Genomic DNA, 20,494 nt, shown 5'->3' with positions numbered 1-20,494 from the left:
TCACTTGAGCTCAGGAGTTCGAGACTAGCCTGGCCAGTATGTCAAAACCCTATCTCTACTAAAAATGCAAAAATTTAACCAGTCGTGGTGGTGGGCACCTGGAGTCCCAGCTACTCAGGAGGCTGAGGCACAAGAATCTCTAGAACCTGGGGGCTGGAGGGTCCAGTAAACCAAGATCACACCACTGCACTCCAGCCTGCGTGACAGAGTGAGACTCTGTCTCAAAAAAAAAATTCAAGGAAAACTGTTAAATGACTTTTTAATGAAGCATATTAAATCAAGTAATTCTCACTGTCCTAAAAAAATTACATGATTTTTCTTTAAGAAATGTAGAAATATTAAATATTTATGTTTATCCTATCTCTTTAAGAACTCTTGTTTTATAATATGAATACATAAAATTTAGAAACAAGAAAATGTTTGCCCACGTAAATTTTTCTTATTTATAAAAGATACATGCAGATCAAGAGTTTGAAGATCATTGATCTAGACTTTCAGTAAGCTTCTTGATCCAATAAGTAAAACACTGTAAGACCAGTAGTAATGGCCAGTGGTCTATAATCTTGAACCCAAGAGTTCAAGACCAGCTTAGGCAACATAGCAAGACCCTGTCTCTACAAAAAAAATTAAAAATTAGCTGGAAGTGGTAGTGCATGCCTGCAATCCTAGCTGCTCAGGAGGTCAAGTCTGGAGGATCACTTGAGCCCAGGAGTTTGAGGCTGCAGTGAGCTGTGATCCCACCACTGCATTCCATCTGGGTGACTGAGTGAGATCCTGTCTCTTAAAAAAATTTTGTTTAATTAAAAAGTGTATCCAAACCATAAATCTCAACCCTACTGAGGGAGAGTACTTAAGTTTCCAGGGGTCCATGTGTAGTTTTAGGAAACATCGAATATTACCATTGCTTTGATTGGTTCTAGTTACATTATGGTTTATTTTTAAATTTCCAGTAATCAAAACAGGGAGTCCTCCACCTTTTCAGTATAAACAGGTAGTATGGGTTTTAAACAAACCAAAGTTGAGAAATACAGATCTAAAACTTTATATCTACAAGTGGTAGTTTAGCCTTTTGAAAATTTGTTTATGTACAGGTAGCCAAAATTAAAGACCTGTTTAAGGAATTCAGAAAGAAGTTAATAAGTGACAGTAGATGAGAACAAAAGGAAGGAGTCCATCATTGGAATGTGATGATATGTGATATTTTTAATTGGGATATAACTTTTCATATGTATATTTTTATTTTTATTTGTAAAATAGATTTTTGATGTGATTTTTATTGATCTCAGTAATGTGGGTCCAGTATGATTTTTTTTTTTTAACAGCAGTTCTAGGTTCACACCAAAATTGAGAGGAAGGCACAGAGATGGCCTATATACTCCCTCCCCAGCTCTGTGGATAGCTTCCACCGTTCTTAACATCACCCCCGAGACTGGTACATTTGTGTTACAATTTGATGAACCTACATTAACGCATCATAATCACCCAAATCCATAGTTTACATTAGGCTTCATTCTTGGAATGGTATATTCTGTGGCAATATTTTTATTATTGATTAATTGATAGATTAGGGACTCCATAGGAATTGGCTTCATGGCTTGCTTCTCTTCAGATAGTATTCCCAAAGAGGAAGTGTTACATTCATTTCAATGCTCTGAATTCTCTTTACATTTAAAAAGTTGTAAGCAGTAAATAGTAATAAGTTAATTCCTTCTGTGTGAATTGACAAAATCTTACAGATCAGAAAAGGGCAACCTTTTATTTTTTCATTAAGGGCCATAGATCCAGAGTTAGGAAAAAAAAAAAAAAAAATCAAAGGACACAGATTAAAAAACAACATTAATGCCCAGCACGGTGGCTCATGCCTGTAATCTCAGCACTTTGCGAGGCCGAGGTGGGTGGATCAAGAGGTCAGGAGATAAGACCATCCTGGCTAACACGGTGAAACCCTGTCTCTACTAAAAATACAAAAATTAGCTGGGCAGGGTGATGCGTACCTGTAGTCTCAGCTACTTAGGAAGCAGAGGCAGGAGAATCGCTTGAACCCAGGAGTTGGAGGTTGCAGTGAGCGGAGATTATGCCACTGCACTGCACTTCAGCCTGCGTGACAGTGTGATTCCGCCTCAAAAAAAAAAAAAATTTGTTTCATTTCAAAACTATCATGTGGGTAGTTGACATGGCATGTTTTAACATCGTTTCAATGAGTTCCAACTTGGAGGCAGGGGTGTTCCTTAATCACTATATGTTCTTAAGAGAAGGTTGAGGCATATAAGAGTCAAGCAGTGGGCACAGAAAGAGCCACAGAGGAACTAAGTGGATTCTGAGGGGATTATTAATGAAGGGAAATAACAGTTGTCACATTACTGTTGGCTTTGAGTTCAGTCTTGTTATTCTTTGAATTTCTGATCCTTTGCTCAGGCCTTTTCATAGTTCCTGATTTTCTGTATATGAGAAAGTTTGTGCAGAAACTCTTTTGTGTGGGCTACTTACAGCAGCTACTGATTAATGTAAAACTTTTCTGTGTGCTCCTTTGGCAGTAATTATAGCATTATTACTCTGCTGAAAATCACAGACTAAATTCAGCATTACCCATCTTTTTTCTGTCATTTGTGAATTTATTATATGTTGCCTGTTAATTTTTAGGTCTTTCAGATTGTACTTAGACTTTAAAGTGTTTGAATGGGGCAAATTACTTCATTATATTTTACTAAAAGTTACTAGATTTACCTGGTTTCATTTTTAAATGAGCATGCATATCACAAAGCCCTGTCAAAATGAATGCCCACTTTGCAGAACCATTAGGCTCAGACCACACATAGAGTATGCTTAGAATTTCTCAAGTATCTCTGAATATGTTTTCTTACTGCCATTGCCATATATTTTGACGTGGAGCTAACCTACATAGACCCTATTGTCTTGGTTAAGTATAATTCTTACTCTGACAGTGTAATGTGCACCTAGTTCAGTAAAGGTTTCTGCTGATTAGAGAAATTTTGACAGTGTAAATTTGACAATCAAGCATACTTAAGTAAGTGAACTCTTCTAGTCTAAAAAGGTATGAAAATGCCACTGGTTGCTGCTTCTAACAAGGCTGGTTTGAGACTAGAGTGGTCTGGTTTGAGACTGGAGCCACGAGGATTTATATGCTGGTAAGGATGTCTAAAATGGAGGTACTAAATATTGACAGTGGCTCCACTACTTCCTAGCTTTGTGACTTGGGTGAGTTACTTCTTTGTGCCTTAGTTCTTCCATCTGTAGAATGGATATAATAGTATAGTACCCATCTGGCACCTACATTACTGTTAGTATTAAGTAATGTAGTATATGTAAGTTTATTAGCATAACACCTGGTACATGGTCATCTGTAAAATCCAGTTTCTATCATTAATATCCCGTGTAAAATCTTTATTCACTTATCTTCATTATTTTTCAGTCCAGGGATTCTTAACAGAAATGCATAGTTCTTTACCTTGAATTTTTACTTAAAAGTGATTATAGAATGCTAACTTTGAAACATGTTAGGAGTTTTTCCTAACTTCTTAGGAACAACTGTCAGGGATGTGATAATGGATCGCCGGTCTTACTGTACAACTGTAAATATATTCATAAGTGTTTATAGGACTAAAGAATATATGTATAGTCACTATACAGACTTAGGGCCAGATATTTAGCCATCCATTTTATGCTTTATATCAGAAACCTTATTTTAGTTTTAGTTGGTAGCTTTTTCCAATAGATATAAGAAAAACTGATGAGTAATACTGATGCATTCAGGATTTATTACATGGAGTCCTGAACAAAAAATTAAACTGCAGCTATTTTAGGTTATCTAACCTCATCTTAGCTTATAGGGTAAGTAAAGGGAAGGGGAGAGTGATTGATGTGGTTATCTCCCATAAGAACTGATTTTTTTTTTCTACTAAAGCATATATACGGTTTATATATGACTTTCTGTATTTGACTTCTAAATGAAAATTTTATAGGAACTAAATTTGATTATCAAGATAAAGTTTTTCTTTATTTTCAGATTTCAACTATTGCAGAAAGTGAAGATTCACAGGAATCAGTGGATAGTGTAACTGATTCCCAAAAGCGAAGGGAAATTCTTTCAAGGAGGCCTTCCTACAGGTATGGAATTTAATAGAATCAAAGATGTGGAGGAAATCTTAGGTAGTTGCAGAGAAAGAGATATCAGAAGACCATTAGTTGCTGAAGTCAGTTCCTTATAGATTACTTCTCTTCATCTTGAGTTACTTGTCTCAAATAAAGTGAAGCTTATCCTACATAATAAGAGCACTTGTTACTCTCACTAGTCCTGATATTCTCTTTCTGTTTCTGGTTCTGTAGACTGTGCTGGCTGCCTTTCTGTTTAAAAAGTTTGGAATACATTTGATAAGGTTATAGCATTTAAAAGTTATAAGCCAATTCTGAGGCTCTGTTATTTATCTACTTAGTAACACATTTCAAACCATTTTTTATGCCATGGTACTTAACAGATAGCTATTTATTAATTTAATAGTTGTCTTGGGGTGATGCTTTACCAACAGCCCCTAATTTTAGGGGTCGTTTACTTTAATTTTTACGTTCATGTATAGATGTTGCCTAGTCCATGCCTTGCCTCCAAGGTAAACCAAAACCATTTTTTAATGTGTAAAAATTAGCTCAGCCGGGCGCGGTGGCTCAAGCCTGTAATCCCAGCACTTTGGGAGGCCGAGGCGGGTGGATCACAAGGTCGAGAGATCGAGACCAACCTGGTCAACATGGTGAAACCCCGTCTCTACTAAAAATACAAAAAATTAGCTGGGCATAGTGGCGCGTGCCTATAATCCCAGCTACTCAGGAGGCTGAGGCAGGAGAATTGCCTGAACCCAGGAGGCGGAGGTTGCGGTGAGCCGAGATCGCGCCATTGCACTCCAGCCTGGGTAACAAGAGTGAAACTCCGTCTCAAAAAAAAAAAAAAAAAATTAGCTCCACATTAAATATCTTCAGGAAGGGCAAGACTTCAGCTTTAATAAACTTCAGACTCATAATTATCGTTCTTCTTGTTAGTATAAATTATTTTTATTTTTATATATTCCTATTTTTCAAAGGGGTGGTCTTTTCCCGCCCACTTGGCTACTAAACTAACCCTTTTCTCTATCCTCACAATTAAGAATCCTAAGTGACTAACAGTATAAATTGATTTTGAGGTCTTATGAAATCTTGTATTACCAGTATATGTTATATGTATTTATATTTATAATTTATTTTAAATATAGCTAGTGTTAGATTTTAACTTTGAAGTATATCTCATGTTAGTATATAACACATTTGATCCTGAAGCAAATCCAACCAAATATACGAGTAATTACATAGGTAAATATGAAAGCCAGGATTATTATACTTTTGGTTTGTAATTCCTCTTTTTTTTTTCTATGTGATTTAAAAGACAAAGGGATAAAACAGTAACTATAAATTTCTGTGAATAAGCTTATTCTGTGAATAAGCACATATATGAAGATGTCATTTTTGATAACAGCATAAAGGAGCAGAGTTTATAACTAGTTTATTACAAATTTAAGATACCAAAAATTACTTGGGATAGGGTTTTTAGGGGTTTTTCCCCCCTCTTTCAGTGTGATTATGTTAGTCATTGGAAATATGGTATGGTTCTTTTGTTTTTGTGTTCCATTTTAGAGTTTTAGAGTTTCTCCCCCCATCCTTGTTGATCTTTATCTTTTTTTCCTAGTAAGAGAAACATTTAACACTGTACCAAAAGTCAGAATTGCACACAGTAGTGCCTCCCTATTTTTTTTTTTTTTTTTGTCATTTTCATTTCTTTCCCACCCATCCCCAGTAAATAGCTAAATCATTAAGCTCTGGTTTATCCATTCTGATTTTTTTCTTGAACAAATGAGCAGATACATGTATATTTTCTTATTCCCCTTTTTTCCTGACACACAAGATGTGCTATATCCATTATTTGGATGTACCGTAGTTTATTGAACCACTTGCCTACATATGGGCATATAGATTGTTTCCAGTATATTTTTTCCTTTTTTTTTGAGACCTTGGATATATGTTTCCAATATTTTGCAGTTACAAACAGTGCTAATGGGAATAATCTTAAGCAGGTTTATTTTCATATTATTGGAAGTGGGGTGAATTCCTGGAAGTGGGATTGAGGCATGAACACTTAGGTTTCCTTAAATGTCACCAAATTCCTTACATCAGGGTTGTGCCAATTTTATACTCCCAGCAGCAATGTATGAGAGAGTGTGTGTTTTTTTGTAGCTTTGCTAGCAGATATTGTTACACTTTTTTATGTTTCCCAATCTGAGAACTGAGAATTTAAAAATCAGGTTTTGATGTTTTTTCCCCTTTGTTGATTTTTGACTTTTTTACTTTCCAACTTTGTGTGTGTGTGTGTTCTTTGAGATGTAAAAGATGTTTTTCATGTAGTCAGTCTTTTTACTCCCCTTAATTGCACCCTTCCTTACATTCAAGTCAGGCATCCCCAAACGGCCCCCTGAGGGGTCCCCCGCGGCACTTCAACAAGGGGCACCTCTTTCATTGGTGATCAGTGAGAGGAGCACAGTATGTGGCAGCCCTCCAAAGGTCTGAGAGACAGTGAACTGGCCCCCTGTGTAAAAAGTTGGGGGACGCCTGATTCAGGTTAAAGATAATTCAACCTTTTTTCTTTTTTTAGTACTTATTTGGGTTCATTTTGACATCTAGATCAATCTCTGACCCATTAAGAGTTTATTCTTGTAATTTATATATTTTAAACTTCTGCCGGCCAGGCACAGTGGCTCACGCCTATAATTCCAGCACTCTGGGAGGCTGAGGTAGGCAGATCACTTGAGGTCAGGAGTTCGAGACCAGCCTGGACAACATAGTGAAATCCCATCTCTACTAAAAATACAAAAAAAACTTAGCTGGGCATGGTGGCAGGTGCCTATAATCCCAGCTACTCGGGAGGCTGATGCAGGAGAATTGCTTGAACAGAGGTGGCAGAGGTTACAGTAAGCCAAGATCACCCCACTGTACTCGAGCCTGGGTGACAGAGCGAGACTCCATCTCAAAAAAAATAAACTTCTGTCCTAATCACTAGCAGCTTTCTGTCAGTTTTCTCATCTTTATTATTTGTATTTAGCCAATAAATTTTACTTATATTTTTAATTATTCTAGTTTTCCAATTTTCTAGGAAAATTTTGAATGACTTATCTTCTGATGCACCAGGAGTGCCAAGGATTGAAGAAGAGAAGTCTGAAGAGGAGACTTCAGCACCTGCCATCACCACTGTAACGGTGCCAACTCCAATTTACCAGACTAGCAGTGGACAGTACAGTGAGTAATAGATAATATCTGTTTCAAAAAGTGAGAAGAGCTAACGGTTGCATTCTCTTCCAAGGAACCATATAAGTGCCAAGTCTTTTCTCAATTTTGCTGCCATTATATTTCCTTTACTCTTCAATATGCAGAGATCTTTAATGGTAGTATTTTCTTTTCTTCAGAGAATCTTAGGATTAGTCAAGTATATAAGCCTTTTAGATGTCCTTTTGTTTTTTTACAGATGCATGAAAAGCCTGAAGTTTTTGAACCACTGAGACCCTAGGTTTTAGTCCTCCTGTGTTGAGAGAACATGAGTTTTTTAGATTCAAAAAAAAAAAAAAAATTCCTTGAATATATCACAGTATTCATTTTCATAGTTTGTCTTGCCTTGTGAAAGTAGCATTTTAATACCTTAGTATTTAATGTTTCAGGTGGCGATGAGGGTGGCCTGGTTTTAGTCAGCACATTCAGTTATTCCTTTTCATATGAAAGATAGTAAGATACTTTACTTTTTGGCCCACAAAAAGCAAATATTTCTCTTACAAAATTATTAAAATGTTTTCATTTCTATGAGGTCTGAAACTTAGGTCTGTCTTCTTATCTTTAACCAAAATCTGTTACAAGGCACTTTTGAATTTTTTTTTTTCTGGAGTGCAGTGGTGCAATATCAGCTCACTGCATCCTCCACTTCCTAGATTCAAGCAATTCTCCTGCCTCAGTCTCCTGAGTAGCTGGGACTACAGGCATGCACCACTCTGCCCAGCTAATTTTTGTATTTTTAGTAGAGACAGAGTTTCACCATGTTGGCCAGGATGGTTTCTATCTGTTAACCTGGTGGTCCGCATACCTCGGCCTCCCAAAGTGCTGGGATAACAAAATGAGCCACTACACCCAGCCTTGAATTTTATTTTGTTCGATCAAAAAGCATTTATGTGAGTGGTACTTTTTTTTTCTTTTTCCTTTTTTTGGGGAGGAGCCTCTGAAAGTGCTTTATTCACTCAGTGATATTTTCACTTGGATTTGTTCATTAAACCCAATGCTGCCCATTTAGATCCTTTCCCCCACCCACCTTAGTTACAAATTAAATGTACACATTGAAACTTCTTTATTGAGTTAGTTTCCTAATGCCCTGAGGAAATCTGTATCAGAAATACGCATAAAAGTCTGAAGCCCAGCACAGTGGCTCACGCTTATATTCCCACCACTTTGGGAAGCCAAAGTGGAAGGATCACTTAGCCCTCCAGGAGTTCAAGACCCCATTTCTATTTATAAAGATAATTTAACAATTAAGAAATATGCATAAAAGTTTGACCCCCATGTTATTTTTCAGTTCCAGTTCAACCTTGGTTTGCATAACTAATTTGCATTCCCAACTGTATTAAAGACAAGTTCTCAAGTCGCAAACTTTTTAACTTTGCCAACACTAAAACTTTTGAGACTAAGTAGAAGGAAGGCATTTTTAACTAAGCTTTTTATATTGACTATGCTCAGTTAGCTTAGTCATCTTTTTTCTTAAGATCTTTGTGGCAGATATAAAGTACAACTCTATACCTACAACTCTATGCGTATGTGTATTTTTAGTTGAAGCCTCATACCAGATACTTTTAGTTATTCAAGATGTGTATTGTAAGACATTGATACATAATCTTTATTTTTCCCCTACTTCAGCATACCTGAGGAATACAACATACTCCTGTCAGTAGCAGATTCACTATTACGGAGACTCTCACTTGAATTAGGAAACATGGTCTTAAGAGGCCTATCAGAATCTGAAAAGGAGAAGTGAAGGGTAGAGAAGTATCACTGGCCCCACAGATGTTTAATTTGATACACTCCTCTCCTCCAGTAGCTGAAATTGGTAGTTTTAAGAGATTAAGCCAGGCATGGTGGCTCTCACCTGTAATCCTAGCACTTTGGGAGGCCCAGGCCATGGATCACGAGGTCAAGAGTTCAAGACCAGCCTGGCCAACGTGGTGAAACCCTGTCTCTACTAAAAATAGTGTTGGGCACCTGTAATCCCAGCTACTCAGGAGATAGTGTTGGGCACCAGTAATCCCAGCTACTACAGGAGATTTGCTTGAATCCTGGTAAGGGAAGGTTGCAGTGAGCTGAAATTGTGCCACTGCACTCCAGCCTGAGTGACAGAACAAGACTCCATCTCAAAAAAAAAAAAAGAGAGAGATTAACACATTGAAATTTTTAAAGCTTTGTTCATTGTTTTTATTCTGTGTCCTGTGTATACACACATGGCTCTGATGGAACTGATTTAACATGTTCTTGTTTTCATTAAGAGCAATGTAATAAATACATATACAGCAACATTTATATATTTCTTAACTTATAAAGTCAACATGTTTGTCAGAATCCACCATAGATATATAAACACACAGTTATGTATATTGTTTCTTTAATAGTTGCATTGTGTTTCACTGTGTAAATGTAGCATTTATTTAAACATTCTCTGGCTGATGAACATTTAGGACATTTCTACTGTTTCATACAATGCCATTTAAATATCTTAAGAGTGGAATCATCAATTAGAGCATATCCTCCTCCAAGTCTCCTTCCAGGTGGATGCATGAATTTCCACTCCTTCCTTAAATTGGTCATTTTTCTAAACTCATGCTGTTTCTAGATTTATCTGTTCAGTGTCCCAGATAGTATAGTCTTGTTAGTGATCCTGCTCTTAGGTAGAAAACATACGTCTGCTATTTTGAACTTGAATTTTGTTGTTTCACTAAATAAAACTATGACTCATGATGTTTCCCTCTTTATTCCAGCTACTCAGATTCTTAGCTAACTTTTAATTGTATTCTTTTCTTAGTCTAGATTTTCTTCTAGAATTGTTTTATATAACTAAGGATACATCCATTAGTTAACTTCTTTTTACTGTTTTAATGAGTTGTGTTTTATGGAAAGGTATCTCAAATCCTTTTGAAATATGAAGTGTATACATAAATACTATAGAGAAGAACAATGTTCAGTAGGATCAGACTTCAGTTTCCAAAGTATTTTTATATACATGACCTCATTTGATATTTGCATTAATTGTACTTAGTGGCTAGAACCCAGATGCTTTTATTTTTATAGAAGAGATAACAGAATCAAATAACAGTTTAGTGATGGCTGGGCACAGTGGCTCAGACCTGTGATCCCAACACTTGGGGATGCCAAGGTGGGAGGGCTGCTTAAGGCCAGGAGTTCAAGATCAGCCCAGGCAACATAGCAAAACCCTATCTCTACAAAAAAAAATTTTTTAGAAAATTAGTGGGGGCTGATGGTCTGTGCTAGCAACTTGGGTGACTGAGGCAGGAGAATCACATGAGCCCAGCAGTTGGAGGCTACAGTGAGCTATGGTCTTGCCACTGCACTCCAGCCTGGAAGATGGGACAAGACCCTGTCTCAAAAGAAAAAAATTAAAACAAAAAACTGTTAGTGATAGAACTCACACTACAACCTAGTCTTGTCATACATGAGTTTACTATTTCTGCTTCCTTCCCACCTTGAGGTCACTGCTCTATAGTCAAGAAGAAAGTGGTATGTTAAATACGGTAGAATTCGCTCATTAACTCTAAATGAGAAATTGTAGTTTGATTCTGTTAACCTTCTGATTCTTACAAGTAATCATGCAAAATTAATCTTAGAATAATTCTTATTCTTTTTTTTTCCCCTTGCCTAAGATAAGTAAAACTTCTGGGATTAGCTAAACTAGATCAGTTTATATGCCAATGTCTTAATTTTCACAAGTATCATTTTGCTAAACTAATCACACTGTAGCTATTAACCCTTCTTATTTCTTAATTGGGCAGTATATAATCAATTTTCCATGTACAGATGACTCAGACGGTTACCATTTCCCATAGCTGGTGGACAACTGATCCCAAACTAATTTCCTTCTAGTGGACAGTAATGTGCTTAAGTCAGACATGTTGACTTTCCTACATTGTTTACTTTTTTCTTACTCAGGTAAAATCAGTTATGCAGTTTTATGTGTAATACTATGATTTCTGGTCCTTCTCTTTCTGAAAAGCTTGACCCCTACAGAGGGAGAATTGTCTAGGGAGGATATTGCCACCTATCTAAAGAATGCTTCTTCCAAATAAATAATCTAATTTTTAAATTAAATTTTTCTACGTACTGTAGCATAAAGGTGATTTAGTTTTTTTTTTTTCTCTTTTTTTTTTGTGATTTAGTTTTTCATAAAGTGAAATATCTACTAGTATGAGCAAACGTTGACTGATTTATTGTTTAACAAATGAATGGCATGTGTGGTTAATTAGGATATAAACAACAAAAGATTCTATATGAGAATGATTGGATATGTATTAAATTAGAAATGGCAGTAAAACATTTTTTTCTAAATGATGATCTTGAGCTGATTTTAAAATTTCATAAGAGACTGTTAATAATTAAGTTCCATAGGATATTTCAGTTGTTTCATTTAGTGGATTCGATATTGTTAATGAATTTTTACAACAGTTAGGGAATAGGATGCACTGACGAACTGCTTTATTAATTATATGTTAAAAACAACCATTTATTGGGTGCCTGTTTCATGCTTGTAAACTGTGCTAAGTGCATGAAAGTAGATAAGAAGAATCCTATTCTCCAGAAATTATTTACTAATGGGACAAGTATTAATACATTGTGTAGTTAATGCTCAATGTATTAATACTTGTCAGAACCTCCTCCGAACCAAGTAACTTCAGAAGGAATTTAACATTTCCCCATTTACCTGTTTTTTAAAAAATTGTTAACAGCTATTATTATTATAAATTATAATGCAGTTCATAGAGTGCATTTCTATTATAGAAATTGAATATGGGTTTCCTGAGAAGCAGGTTACTTGAATATATCAGACCTTTCTTGGTGATGTTATTTGCTGTAATTTCTCCTAGATTATTTTACAAATTATTCTACATTGGATTTTAGTGTTTTAAAAGTCTTATATGGTATTATTAAACTTGTAACTATAAAATCCATTGGATTTTAGTTGCCATTACCCAGGGAGGAGCAATACAGCTGGCTAACAATGGTACCGATGGGGTTCAGGGCCTGCAAACATTAACCATGACCAATGCAGCCGCCACTCAGCCGGGTACTACCATTCTACAGTATGCACAGACCACTGATGGACAGCAGATCTTAGTGCCCAGCAACCAAGTTGTTGTTCAAGGTAAGGGAATTCAGAATTCACAGGTGTGGTAAATTCTTCAAAATACTAAAATTTTATAAACTCACAGAAAAAGTAAGTATCATTTTGCAAAGCACTGTTAAAATGTAGTTAACATTTCCTCAATATAGATAGTATTTTTCCATGAACTCTTCCATTATTCCAATCGGACCAAAATGTCATGGCATAAAAACAACTATTTTCAGTTTTAAAAATATTACATCTGCATTTAACACCTTTATTATTTGGGGTAGAAGAAACAGAGTAGGTTAGAAGGAAAGACCCGGAAATCAGGAGTTAAGAAAGATGGATTCTATAACTAACTGCATGGATCTGCTATGACACCTTGAGTAAAACCCAGCTTCTCTGGGCCTCAGAAAAGTATTCTGTTTGTTTGTTTCATGTGTCAAATAAGAGTTGCACTAAATCTCTGAAAAGAATCTTCAGAAGTTCAGGATTCTGTTTCTCTGCCTTTTATTCAAAAGAAATTTAAATCTTCTTTGCTAAAATCATCAGTTTGTGTTATTATTGTTTTTTGGTTTTTTTTCTAGAGACAGGGTCTCGCCATATTGCCTAGGTTAGTCTTTAACTCTTGGCCCCAAGCAATCCTCCTTTCTCGGCCTCCCAAAGTGCTGAGGTGCCTCTCCACTTGACCCAGTTTTTATTTCATATGAAAAACAGTATATTCCACAGGAACTTATACCAGTATGCAGATCTGCTACTCATTAGAGAAAAAGCAGTCATTAAATTTTTGACAAATTATAGAAGTTGCTTTTTTGGTGGTTGTTTTTGCTTTTTTTTTTTTTTTTTTTCCCTGTGTATTTCAGGACTCCTTATGGATAGCAGTTAACCGTTTTTCTTTGGCTTTGTTTGAATATTTGAAGAACATAGTTAATGCCAGCTTGGAAATTTGCTGACTGAGGAAATAGTAATAAATTTGTTTCTGAAAATAAATTTGTTTCTGAAAATATTTTTATAAATAATAATGCATTTTGCCTGTGTTAGGTAATGATAGTTGTATTCTTTTACCGTGGATAATTGAATAATCCTGAAACTCCAACTGGAGAGAGTCATAACTTATTTAAAGAACCCTAATGTTTACAGAATATATTCTGTTATTAAACGAGTATTTGAAAAAGATTATATTTTGCTTATTGATGAGAGTAAAACACCTTTTCACTTTACATGCAGGTACTCAAAAATTGTAAAGCAGGATGTCAGTGAATTTGAATTCTGAACGTCAGTTTGAAGATGGTAACATGTTTAGTATATAAATCTTTTCCACTCAAACCATACATTTTAATTGATATTAATAATTAATATGAATAATTTTATGAAGACCTTCAAATTCTTTTAAGTAACATTAGGTTGCTTATTCTTAGGAGAACATATTATGCTGTTTTTAGAAGCAGTTTGACAAATAGTGATTCTGTTTGTTTTTACAAATGGTGCATCAGTTAGAAAAATAAAACTTCAGTTTATTTAGCCATTATCATTTACATTAAAACAATATGTTTTCAAATAATATAATTGGTATCAAGTGATACACTTTTTCATACTTTCAGTTTTGTTTTAATTAGAAATTTATAATAGTTGACCATAATGCTTTATTTTCTTTTTCATTTTGTTATTTTATGAAAAATCATGGTGGTTTTTATGTCGTGGCAAGAGTCTACTTGAAATTTTTTAATATGAATTTACCAATATCAAAGGAAGACATTGAGGACTATACTCTATCTAGGAAGATCATCCAAGCTGTGCCCCACTTACCTTTTAGACTTAAGGTTGGTAAGCATGTTAATGACAGAACAGAACTGCATTCAAATGAAAACTACAGTATAAGATCCAGCAGATATAGGTTACTGTAATAAATACATTACATTGGGGATTATTTCTTAGTAGTGCTGCCAAGAGTGCTGATTCTTTCAATACTTTAGCCAGAATCATCTTTTCTTTTTTGTTTCCCTTTTAGTCCAAAATACATGCTTAGATTGATGATTGATACATATAATTGAATGAAGTTGCAATGTTTCTGTCTTACGCCATGCTCACAATTTTTTTCAGCTGCCTCTGGAGATGTACAAACATACCAGATTCGCACAGCACCCACTAGCACTATTGCTCCTGGAGTTGTTATGGCATCCTCCCCAGCACTTCCTACACAGCCTGCTGAAGAAGCAGCGCGAAAGAGAGAGGTCCGTCTAATGAAGAACAGGTACATAGACTGCATTGACTTAGACTGTTGTGGGTCACGTGTGTCTTCACATTCTGCTGGATGTGTGTCTTTACATCTGCTGGTAATAGGATCTTTGCATTTTTTTTTTTTCCTGGCAGAAGTAATGGATCTTGCTAAATTTTCTTTATTTAATAAGCTGCACTTACATGGCTGTAGGATTATGGGTCAATCTTTGATTATGGAGTAGTTTTCTTTCATGCAGTTTCTCCACAGGAGATTTAATGTACAACTAGCCTATGTTTGCACTCCAACCAGCTAGCCAGGTTACTTTAAAATGGTTTCATTTCATATGTAGTATTGTTCAAGAAGATCAAGAGTTTCATATATGTGTATTAACTGTGTGTTAAGTTTTATCTATATTAAATTTACTTGATATAAAGTAAATGTTTGGTAGCCAGTTCATGTTTTAATGAATATTATCTTTACTCAAAATGATAACATTTTAATATCTAAAGATTCTTCAAAACTACATTAATTCTAAGAATACCACGTTACGGACAAAAATCTTAATCTGTAGTCTTCAAAAAATACTACATTCAAAATCTATGAAATGTTGGTAAAGCAATTCTCAGAAAGTAACTTCATTGCTGTAAATGATTTTGCCGTCAAAAACAAGAAAAATAAGTTACTAAATATTTCATTTAGAATTTTCATATAGAAGTGACTGAGACAGAAGAAAATGAAAATAAGGGTATTTACATACCCTTATTAAAGGTTTAAAAAGCTTGAGATTGGTAAAAGTATTTCACTGTTCATCCCAGGATGCTTCAGACACTGATAAAGTGAAAAAAGGAGGGTTTCCAAGTCCTAGCCACATCCCTCCATTTTGGGAGAACATACTCCTTCTATACCTCAGTTTTGTAAAATGGGATTCCAGCAGACATCCAGAGTATTGTTTTAAGAGTCAAGTAAGATAATTCCTTTGAAAGCACTTTGTAACTGTAGTGCTCTGTTGAAATGAGTTTTATAAATGTGCAATTCCACTTACAGCTCAGATCAACTTCTTTGTTCCTAAAATATTCTTAGCTGTCACAATGTTAGTAAATTATATCTAAGCTTTGAGAAATGGCGAGATTTTCCCAGGATATTAGAAAAAGAATTGGAAACAAGCCAAGTGACTTTTTGTTCCCCCCTCCCGAGACAGAGTCTTGCTCTGTCCCCGAGGCTGGAGTGCAATGGCAGATCTCGGCTCACTGCATCACTGCAACCTCTGCCTCCCAGGTTCAAGTAATTCTCCTGCCTCAGCCTCCCGAGTAGTTGGGATTATAGGCACCCACCACCACACCCAGCTAATTTTTTGTATTCTTAGTAGACACAGGATTTCACCATGTTGGCCAGGCCGGTCTTGAACTCTTGATCTCATGATCTGCCCTCCTCAGCCTCCCAAAGTGCTGGGATTACAGGTGTGAGCCACCGCACTTGGCCTCCAAGTGACTTATTTGTGTTCCATCCATCTGTGATTTTGAGTATTTAAGTTTTACTAAACAGAAGGATGAAAGCTGCATTCATAATTTAAATATATTTTTAAATACAAATTAAAATATTTTTAGTTTTTAAAAATGTTTATAAGGAAACCCTTAACTTAAAATTAGAAGCAAGTCTGATTAAGAAGTCTCAAGCAAAGGCTGAGTAGTAATATTTAAGACAACACTGCTTACTAAAGAAAACAGTTCTAAGCAAACATAGGAGAGGAATCAGAAAATAAATCTTCTTGATCATAAAAAACAACAGAAGGACTTCTGTTTATGTCTGTGTAGTTTGGCTCTATGGTACAAAATGTTTCCCCCCTGTAGACTGGCAGACCAAAGTTCCTTTTTCCTCTATTCGTTTCTCCTTCAGATTTATGACCACTGCCACCACTAAGTTAGGAACAGGGCACACATAACTACAGTTCCTACTAATTTTTGCTTGCCTGAGATCTTCAGGGAAGCTACCTGACTTAGCATGGGCTTTTTTTTTTTTTTTTTTTGAGATGAAGTCTCTCTCTGTCACCAGGCTGGAGGGCAGTCTCGGCTCACTGCAACCTCCGCCTCCCAGTTCAAGTGATCCTTCAGCTTCAGCCTCTTGAGTAACTGGGACTACAAGCACGCACCACGATGCCTGGCTAATTTTTTTGCATTTTTAGTAGAGACAGGTTTTCACCATGTTGGCCAGGATGATCTTGATCTCTTGACCTTTGGTGATCCGCCCACCTCGGCCTCCCGAAGTGCTGGGATTACAGGCGTGAGCCACAACACCCAACCTACCATGGACTCTTTTATAACATTACTTTGCTTGGATTTAGTTAACTTATTCTTTAAAAAGGAAACTTCCCATTGATTTTGCTATAGTTCCTTTTCCTCTTCATTACCAGATTACTACTGCTTCTACGTTTTCAGCCTCCATTCACTGGAATCTGGTGTCTGTGACTATCATACCGCTCATATGTCTATAAATAGGTAAAAATTCCCTCCCACTTGGCAAATCTAGTATTTTCTTTCATTTAATTTTAACTCAGGCCGGGTGCAGGCTGGGCGCAGTGGCTCACGCTTGTAATCCCAGCACTTTGGGAGGTCGAGGTGGGTGGATCACAAGGTCAGGAGTTCAAGACCAGCCTGGCCAACATGGTGAAACCCCGTCTCTGCTAAAAATAGAAAAATTAGCAAAGCATGGTGGCAGGCGCCTGTAATCACAGCTACTCGGGAAGCTGAGGCAGGAGAATCACTTGAAACTGAAAGGTAGAGGTTGCAGTGAGCCGACATCACCACCACTGCACTCCAGCCTGGGCGACAAGAGCGAAACTTCATCTAAAAAATAATAATAATAATTTAACGCTAGGGAGTATTCGACACTTTTGACTTACCATTACCTTAAACTCTTCCTTGGCTTACTTCACCTGGTTTTCTGACTACCTTTCGGATTTCTCCCTTGAACCTTCATCCATACCCATGTATTTGAGGCATTACTTTATATGCTGATACCTCTTAATTCTTTTTTTTTTTTTTTTTTTTGAGACGGAGTTTTTGCTCTTGTTACCAAGGCTGGAGTGCAATGGCACGATCTCGGCTCATTGCAACCTCTGCCTCCTGGGTTCAGGCAATTCTCCTGTCTCAGCCTCCTGAGTAGCTGGGATTACAGGCACGTACCACCATGCCCAGCTAATTTTTTGTATTTTTAGTAGAGACAGGGTTTCACCATGTTGACCAGGATGGTCTCGAACTCGACCTCGTGATCCACCCGCCTCGGCCTCCCAAAGTGCTGGGATTACAGGCTTGAGCCACCGCGCCCGGCCGATACCTCTTAATTCTATGTATTCTTTCTGGCTTTGACATTTCTGCTGAGTACTATTTATTAAGCCCCAGTATATATTATTTTATTAATTCTACCTACAGTGAGGTAGAAGCTTATACCCACTCTAGAGGAGGAGAAGGTAAATAACAGAGAAAATTTAAATATTTTGCCAAAAGTCACACACTTCATGAGATTAGGAGAACTGAAATTTGAACCCATATCTGGCACCAAGGCCTGTAAACATGCTACTTCAGTGATTCCAGTTAGCAGCCATCTTCTGCTGTGCCTCTCAAACCAGAGCACATGGCAGTGTGCTAGGGACTGTGTAGCATTAGGAGGTGAATGTGGAATGCTTTCCATGAATGTTGATTTTGCTAAAATATTTGAGAGAAATATACTTTATTTTTAAGGCAAAATAAGAGATTTAAAAGAAGTTTATACCAGCAGTGGTTGGTTGTTGCTGCACCCCCAAAATCTCCATATTTGGTTTCCTCTTCTATTGTGGCTATTTCAGTGGAAAAGTTAAGAGAAGCACCCTCCTCCTAAGCATGCTCACTAGGATGAATATCCATTAGGCACATCAAACACAGCCTGTCTTAAACTAAACTTTAAAAAAAAGATTGTGATCTTTTCCTATCAAAGATAGTGAGGAAAAAATTCATCACTATCCAAATTTCCTTTTATTTTAAGATGAAGATAAGTGGTAAACATTCTAAAAGAAAATATAGACAGTTTTATGAATTTTTGTTAATAACCACAAATCTCAGTGCCTTAAAACAAAATTTCTTCCTCATTTATGTTACATGTTGGCAGCTGCAGGTCAGTTGCTATTTCTCTCCTTCGCATACCCATCTGGTTCTAGGATCCTGGCCTAGAGCAGCACCTCTTTGAGAAGAGGGCAATGCTTTTGAAAGGATTCACTTGATTGTAGTGAACATTACATCTTCTTGTGCTCTGTTGGCCACAGCACAGGCAAGGACTAGCCCAAAGTCAGTGGAGTGGGAATGAACTCTTCCTACAGGAAGTAGGGAGTGAAAAATTATTAAAGTAACACAATTTATCACCTTTGCCTTTATGTGACTTTACACTGTAGAAGGATTTTAATAGATTCCCTAAAGGCAGAAGTAACAAAGGAAAAGGTTAAATGGATTTGACCATATAAAACTATAAAACACCCATCTAGCAAAGTAAAAGATAAAGTAGCAAACATTTTAACAAATAATGTTAGAAAACTAAAGAGTTGAGGGATATAAATAGATTCCTAGAAAATTGATAGGGTAAAAAATTTGAGAAATTCTAAAAAAAAAATTAAAGTGTATTTGATACGAATTAAAATATATCCATTCAACTATATACAACTAGCCATTAAGAATAAAAAAAGAGGCCAGGCGCGGTGGCTCAAGCCTGTAATCCCAGCACTTTGGGAGGCCGAGGCGGGTGGATCACGAGCTCGAGAGATCAAGACCATCCTGGTCAACATGGTGAAACCCCGTCTCTACTAAAAATACAAAAAATTAGCTGGGCATGGTGGCACGTGCCTGTAATCCCAGCTACTCAGGAGGCTGAGGCAGGAGAATTGCCTGAACCCAGGAGGCGGATGTTGCAGTGAGCCAAGATCGCGCCATTGCACTGCAGCCTGGGTAACAAGAGCGAAACTCCGTCTCAAAAAAAAAAAAAGAATAAAAAAAGAGAAGAAAACAAAGAAAAAAAAAAACAGAATAAGAGGCTAGGCATGGTGGCTCATGCCTGTAATCCCAGCACTTCGGGAGGCTGAGGCGGGTGGCTCACAAGGTCAGGAGATGGAGACCATCCTGGCCAACACTGTGAAACCCCATCTCTACTAAAAATACAAAAAAATTAGCTGGGCGTGGTGGCACATGCCTGTGGTCCCAGCTGCTTGGGAGGCTGAGGTAGGAGAATTGTTCAAACCCAGGAGGCAGAGATTGCAGTGAGCCGAGATCACCCCACTGCACTCCAGGCTGAGTGACAGTGTGAGACTATTTCAAAAAAAAAAGAAAAAGAAAGATGTATTTTTATTAAGATAGGAAGATGTTCTCGGTGGGCAAAAAGCAAGTTACTGAAGAGTATGTACATTACAATCAATTTTTTAAATTACATAAATAAAACACATTCATTATAAGTAAATTAGGAAACATCTAAAAATTTAATTACTTCTAATTTCACCATCTAAAATGTTAACATTGTAGAGTCAAGTTTTTTACTCAAACCAGTACAAAGAAAAGTAAATACATATTTTTAATATATTTTTAAGTAATTATAAACTTACAAAAGAGTTGTAAAAATAGTACTACAGAGTTCCAGATACCCTTCATCCAGCTTCCTCTAATCTTAGTATATTACATAACCAGGGTACATTTATCAAAAGTAAGAAGTGCATTGGTATAATACCGTTAACTGAATTATACGTTTTCTTTCCCCAGCTTTTTTTACTTATATAATCCAATTTGGGTGCCATATTACATTTATCGTCTCCTTCAGTCTGT

General features: G+C 36.5%; 2 protein-coding genes across 7 annotated transcripts in view; one reads left to right on the top strand and one right to left on the bottom strand.

Moving 5' to 3' along the window:
- Window positions 1-20,494, top strand: part of CREB1 (cAMP responsive element binding protein 1) — a 77,508-nt gene that overhangs the window by 35,548 nt on the left and 21,466 nt on the right. For 3 of the 5 annotated variants that reach the window (XR_012517630.1, XM_010336396.3, XM_003925607.4), the window contains 4 exons: window positions 4,025-4,125; window positions 7,184-7,326; window positions 12,305-12,487; window positions 14,549-14,699. Coding sequence is in view for 4 of the 5 variants with exons in the window: in XM_010336396.3 (XP_010334698.1) it covers window positions 4,025-4,125; window positions 7,184-7,326; window positions 12,305-12,487; window positions 14,549-14,699 (578 nt within the window). In the remaining variant the exon portion in view is untranslated. Of the gene's footprint in view, window positions 1-4,024; window positions 4,126-7,183; window positions 7,327-12,304; window positions 12,488-13,675; window positions 13,739-14,548; window positions 14,700-20,494 lie in introns of those variants that run through there. The other 2 variants (XM_039469831.2, XM_074399156.1) reach the window with 2 other exon arrangements.
- Window positions 13,268-20,494, bottom strand: part of METTL21A (methyltransferase 21A, HSPA lysine) — a 57,108-nt gene continuing 49,881 nt past the window's right edge. For both annotated transcript variants that reach the window (XM_074399157.1, XM_074399159.1), the window contains one exon: window positions 13,268-19,005. In XM_074399157.1, the coding sequence (XP_074255258.1) occupies window positions 18,970-19,005 (36 nt within the window). In that variant the 3' untranslated portion in view covers window positions 13,268-18,969. The remainder of the gene's footprint in view (window positions 19,006-20,494) is intronic.

This window comes from Saimiri boliviensis, chromosome 5, assembly GCF_048565385.1.
Source record: "Saimiri boliviensis isolate mSaiBol1 chromosome 5, mSaiBol1.pri, whole genome shotgun sequence".
Lineage (NCBI taxonomy): Eukaryota > Metazoa > Chordata > Mammalia > Primates > Cebidae > Saimiri > Saimiri boliviensis.
This window is presented reverse-complemented; position numbering and strand designations above follow the sequence as displayed.